This window comes from Ciona intestinalis, unplaced genomic scaffold (genome assembly GCF_000224145.3).
Source record: "Ciona intestinalis unplaced genomic scaffold, KH HT000074.2, whole genome shotgun sequence".
In the NCBI taxonomy this organism is placed as follows: Eukaryota; Metazoa; Chordata; class Ascidiacea; order Phlebobranchia; family Cionidae; genus Ciona; species Ciona intestinalis.
In genome coordinates, this window is record NW_004190396.2 from 25,296 (window position 1) to 31,336 (window position 6,041).

Below are 6,041 nucleotides of genomic sequence, written 5' to 3' on the forward strand. Positions count from 1 at the left end.
GCAACCATTGTCCATAGTTCGGCCATTGTTCCTGGGCGTCAGTGAAAGGTCAACTGATTAACATAAAAATAATTATTAAGTTAAACTTAATTAAAATATACTGCGGTAAAAACAACTTACCTAATTTGCTTCGTAGTAAAAGCTGACTCAGCGTTTATTACAGTGTTGCCAAATGTATTTACCGCAGTGTTGACCAATGTAAACTATAATTTAATTTAATGAAGCACCTATAAATAATATATCTTATTATTTACCATATTTGTATAAAAGATACGTGTTAAAACATTTTGGTTGGTTTTTTCAAAGAGATTAAAACCAATGGTCAATCTCTTTGTTTTCTTTTGTTTAAAAATCTCTAGCGGTTTGTTTAATTTAAATAGTCCGACCAGCAGTTGGCGCTGTTGAGCATAATAACAAACTTTGTTTGGGGAGTTAGGCATAACATAATTTTTATAAAAACATTAATTAAAACAAAAGTATTTAAGTTAAATAAGTTTCAATTAAACTAATGCGCATAAATACGATACAAACAACCATATTAAACAATAAATCTTTAGCGCAACCTAGCGGAATTTCTTCCTAAATATTTACAGCAGTTGGTGGCGCAAAAAGCACACGGTTTATTTTTTAGGGGAGCGAATAAAGCTAATTGTTTACAAAACAGGATTTAATATTTGTTAAAATAATTTGAAACTAAGAAATATATAGCACACGATGGATACAAAGATTATTACATCACAATACATAAATGTTCTTGGACACTTAACAACAATTGCTCCAACCCAGTGGTCACTAATGGGTTGTACAAATTATCGGTGTCGTTCAATCACATAACAATACACATTCTTGATTTCTTTTTATCATCAGGTTGCGGCGGCTTCAGTTCTTTTATGACATCATTACTGCAAACAAAGAGATTGTTAATTAATAATTAAACATAAAGGCTCGTTGTTTGACTGCTAGGTGTAACGACCCCGCTTTTTTAATTCAATATAAATATATTTTATCCGCAAGCGTGTTTTAATGACTGCGGTTTTGTTGATATATTCTGTCGTTTTGTTTAAAATATTTCTAAATCTTCGCTACCGTAATCGAAGCCACAAATAAAGTAATTATTATTAATTGATGACATCACAAACCTCTTTGTTTCAAACTCCTCCCCATTGTTCGTCGGAACCGTGCCATAGATGGATGATAATGGGGGAGCATCGGGGGAATCCCCATGTAAAGTGTCATCATTAGGGGTAACTTGGGGGTTTCCCACCTGTGAAACATGGGTGACGGCTAATATGGGGGCTGGGGTAATTGAACAATGTTACCCAATACTTTGTTAGATAGTTATATATATTACTTTCAAACATAAAAAAGTATATATTGCGCTCAAACCTGGGTCTCGTCGGGATCTCTTCGGATGGATTCGTAAGTATGTTCTGTTAATATAACAATAACTTAGTATGACATCATAGGCAAACAAACAATTACCGCCTTTTTATCAAGACTTTATTATAACGCAACAATGTTTCAACATTATTATTATTTAAAGTTAAACTTCTAATTAAAAGAAGCGTTTGTATAAAGAATTAACATTTATAGTTGCCGCCCCCATGCCCACAGTCGCACAACAATCTATTCCCACCATTATAATCAACATTATAATCAACATTATAATCAACATAATAATCAACATTATAATCAACAATCAACATAATAATCAACATAATAATCAACATGATAATCAACATTATAATCAACATGATAATCAACATTATAATCAACATTATAATCAACATTATAATCAACATTATAATCAACATTATAATCAACATTATAATCAACATTATAATCAACATTATAATCAACATTATATTCAACATTATAATCCTAAGTATCACCTGGTGGATTTTTTGGGGAAAACCTTGTAGTTTTGTTGATTGTTGAATAACTTGAATCGGATAATATCTTGCGCGCTGGTTTGATAGGGGGGGTTTTAGAGCGCTGGGAAAGTCCCACCAGGTGTTCCACCTTCAGGGGGTTTTCCTCATGTTTATCGGGGTTTTTCCCATCCCCAGGGGATTCCCCATGTTTGAGGGTTCTTGGAAGAGGGTTCGGTTTCGGGATTGGTGGGTCTGGGGGGTAAGAGGGGTGGTTTGTAAAGTTGAATAAAAACATAATATAAATTTATTGCTTTTCTTCGGACGCTTTTTTCTACACTTTTCGCCCGTAGCGTGTTTTAACGACTGTCATTTTGCCTCTGATTCCTTCTCTTCGTTGTTTTAATTAATTTGATCTTCGCTATCGTATTCGAAAAGATAGATATGGAAATATGAGAATTGGCGGGAAACGACATCAGGTTACATTCATTCAAACATTAGTTACGCGACGATAAACAAGCATTCAATACGATACAAACACCGTTACCTTCATCCGTTGCCGACGAAACATCCGTCAAACTTTCGGAGATGGATTGAAGCTGATCCCTGGTATAAATGGGCACGTAAGTTAAGTGATAAATGGGCACGTGGTGACATTAAACCAAAATAAATATTAATTGTCCAAATATTCAAACTTACCGAAAAGCCTGGTTATAATTTGTGTTGCTGCCTCCGCTGTCTCTTAGTAACCTGGTAATAATGATGTAATTATGATGATGTAACAATGATGTCATAATTACTTATCGTATTCTTTTTCCTCCGTCGTGATTGGTCGATTACTCGGGGAATCGAGATCAAGTAAACCTAACATGAAAAAAATTTATAAAAAAACACCATTTATATAAAAAAATTACTGAAAAATATGAACAAACCTTGACTTGAGTTTAATTTCCCCGACTTTCTACGACTTCCTTGTAAACTTGAGTGGCGGGGTAAGATGGTACGCTTAATATCCGGGTCGGAATCGTCCGAACTTGAAGGGTAAGAGTCCTGTGGGGTTGTGGGGTAAGATGGGACATGTATAGTAGGCTGGGTGAAGGTTTTACTCCTTTTTATTTACGTAGTAAACGAATAATATTCACAGAATTATATAACTCTACCCCTAGGACTCTAAAACAGGGTTGCTAATTTTTGAAACATGGTTAGTTGTATGTGTTGTTATGAGATAACGGTATCCCATCTTATCTTACTAACATTAACAATACCTATTGTTACGTACCAGTCCATCCATTGTTACGACATCGTGTGCGGTGAAGGATGACAACCCCCGATTAACGAAGCGTAGTGGACGACCATCACGACCGAACTCTCGACGACCCCGTGCGTAATTATGGGAATTTTTGATTGGCTGAGTATTGGGGGCGTCGACCTGGATGGGCGGTTCCTCAACCGGGGGCGGGGCTTCTATTTCCCTGGGTGGGGTAATTAGATAAGTGGGGTAAGGGGGGTTAAGGGTTAGGGCATGGCTGCTACGAAACAAACAATCTGTTGACGATTACTCGGTTACAAAGTCAGAAATGTTGGGAAGATTTTGTCGCTGTTTGTCTGTTGTATTGATTGAAACCAAGTATTTGTAAGATCCGTAAGTTTACAAAGTTTATTTAAACGATATTTATTCCATCATTATGGATATCGGTGCTACCTGTGTCTCGGTGTTGGAGGAACGTGTTGCAACATCAAGGCACGACTTAAGTTTTCAACCAATTTGTCCTGAGTGGCTTTCGTGGTGTCCTGAGGGTCAGTGTGTTAGTCACAATATTAATGCTGTTATGAACAATAAGCTGCTACCATTGTGGGTGTATGTGTCCTTGAGCAAGACACTTAACGACAATTGCCCAAACTCAGTGGTCACTAATGAGTTGTTATCAGCCATATATAAAACAACTGTCATCTGCCACACACGACTCCACCTACCTTGCTCTGGGCTTGTAATATAATAGCTTGTTTATATTGTTTCACAGCCTTGTTGTATTTCCCATAATAAACGTAAACCCTCCCCAACCCATCGTGGACTTGCCATTGACCAAGTTTGTCGTCTGAAAGTTATTGAGGTTGGGATTATAATGGGATTATTATAATAACAGCATAGGCGTAACACCAAGGGTAACAAGGGTTGCAAGTTGCCCCAACTATTGAAACCGGGGCAACATCATATCCGGTTTTAAACCTAAAATAGTTTTAACAATGTCACCCTGAATTTGTGTAATACTCAAAAAAGTGACGTGTATGATTATGACATCAATGTATTACATTATGACATCATATACCTGAATCTTTAAAAGCTTGTAACGCATGAATAAATGCTTCTGCTGCATCATCGATTCGTTGAGCATGAGTCAGCGCGTTTGCAAGGTTGCAAAAACATTGTCCTTGTGCGTTCCTGTTGCCAAGGTTACCTACATGCGAGAATCAACGTGAGTTTATTGTATGTTGGGTTTGACGGCCACAATTTTGTACCGATGCTCTTTCAATGTTATTTTATCAACTGTCGCCTTCTTGCTACTTTCCTTCTCTTTACTATTTGTAATAACTTGATCTTCGCTATCGTGTTTAAAGAGATAAAATACTTATATTGTACCTGTCGCCACTCGACTAACCATGTAGTTTGATCGCTTTCTCATGCCAGGGGATTCCCGCGGTAAACTCCCCAAGTCGATTTTTAACGGCCCCCATATTCTGCATCGCCACGGCAACCAACTGTTTATCCTCACTCAACCGTAACACGTCATCGAAGCAATCAACCGCGACCGCAAATCTTCCAAGCAACGAATATTTCAACCCAAGTTCCGTTAACACTTTACCTGCAGAGGAATGAACATCCTCGTTAAACATGAGTGTTGTACGCCCACAATGGTGGTCTCTATATGCGAACCCCAACCACCCAACTTACATTTTGCAACGTTGTTCTTTATTTTATCGCAATTATCCAAACATTCGTCCAGAATTGAAAAACAAGAATTATCCAAAACAGGGGAATCCCCAAGAACTGCTTCAACCTGAAAACATAGAAATAATATATACACCTGTCGTAACATAGAAATAATATACACACCTGTCGTAACATAGAAATAATATACACACCTGTCGTAACATAGAAATATTATACACACCTGTCGTAACATAGAAATAATATATACACCTGTCGTAACATAGAAATAATATACACACCTGTCGTAACATAGAAATAATATATACACCTGTCGTAACATAGAAATAATATACACACCTGTCGTAACATAGAAATAATATACACACCTGTCGTAACATAGAAATAATATATACACCTGTCGTAACATAGAAATAATATATACACCTGTCGTAACATTGCAGAACACGCTTCTTCGTATAATTGTTCATCCATATATATCTTTATGACATCATAATACACCCCTCGTGCCCTAATATGGTCCCCGTGCTTGACGTGCATCGCGGCCACTTTGTCCATCGTCGAGCATAACATCGCCCTCCGCTGGGGGCTTAACCTGGTTGATAATTACGTTAATACAACTTTGTTTTTAAACAACTGTCATTACAATTAATACTGTATTGTAGATTTAGCAGCCACGCATTTGTTCCACACTTTTACTCGAGTATTTTTACCCATAGCGTGTTTTAACGACTGTTGTTTCGCTGCTAATTCTGTTCTCTTCGTTGCTTTAATTAATTTGATCTTCGATATCGTATTCGAAGGAACAAATAACAGAACAGTATATTATATAATGATGTCACTAATATTTGTGACATCATAATCAAAACAATGTCAATGACTCACTTAAAATCGCTGATTGCACTTTCATAATAACGTATTGTGATGTCATAGTTGTTCATTTTCTCGTACCCGTAACCGATATTATACAAAACATCACCGCGGGTGATTGACGGGTAGTTATCACCAACGTTTTCTGTGAGAATAATAATAATCAAAGTTAGTGAATGAAACTTATTCCGACCTGGATACAAACGACTATTGTGCCAAATGTTTCTATAAGCAAGACTTCTCACAGAACGATACTGGACAGAATAATCAACATTCACCAAATGCAGTTCCCGATAAGACTGATATATGTAATAACCAACATAGGCACCAAANCCTGGGGTGGCAGGGTGGGC

At 36.9% G+C, this 6,041-nt stretch overlaps 2 protein-coding genes across 3 annotated transcripts in view; both read right to left on the reverse strand.

The window, feature by feature from the left end:
- Positions 1-229, reverse strand: part of LOC100181770 (UDP-xylose and UDP-N-acetylglucosamine transporter) — a 4,188-nt gene extending 3,959 nt beyond the window's left edge. The window contains exons 1-2 of one of the 2 annotated variants that reach the window (XM_026838315.1): positions 121-229; positions 6-53 (exon numbers count right to left, since the gene is read on the reverse strand). In XM_026838315.1, the coding sequence (XP_026694116.1) occupies positions 6-26 (21 nt within the window). In that variant the 5' untranslated portion in view covers positions 27-53; positions 121-229. The remainder of the gene's footprint in view (positions 1-5; positions 54-120) is intronic. The other variant, XM_002126823.5, reaches the window with a different exon arrangement.
- Positions 230-599: 370 nt separating this feature from the next.
- The window catches only part of LOC100182591, a 6,669-nt gene continuing 1,227 nt past the window's right edge, over positions 600-6,041 (reverse strand). The window contains exons 3-18 of the mRNA XM_002121379.5: positions 5,704-5,833; positions 5,245-5,413; positions 4,822-4,927; positions 4,529-4,732; positions 4,199-4,327; positions 3,846-3,967; positions 3,574-3,662; positions 3,151-3,343; positions 2,804-2,921; positions 2,672-2,735; positions 2,571-2,621; positions 2,419-2,477; positions 1,893-2,126; positions 1,387-1,430; positions 1,140-1,264; positions 600-902 (exon numbers count right to left, since the gene is read on the reverse strand). Of these exons, the coding sequence (XP_002121415.3) occupies positions 827-902; positions 1,140-1,264; positions 1,387-1,430; positions 1,893-2,126; positions 2,419-2,477; positions 2,571-2,621; positions 2,672-2,735; positions 2,804-2,921; positions 3,151-3,343; positions 3,574-3,662; positions 3,846-3,967; positions 4,199-4,327; positions 4,529-4,732; positions 4,822-4,927; positions 5,245-5,413; positions 5,704-5,833 (1,913 nt within the window). The 3' untranslated portion in view covers positions 600-826. The remainder of the gene's footprint in view (positions 903-1,139; positions 1,265-1,386; positions 1,431-1,892; positions 2,127-2,418; positions 2,478-2,570; positions 2,622-2,671; positions 2,736-2,803; positions 2,922-3,150; positions 3,344-3,573; positions 3,663-3,845; positions 3,968-4,198; positions 4,328-4,528; positions 4,733-4,821; positions 4,928-5,244; positions 5,414-5,703; positions 5,834-6,041) is intronic.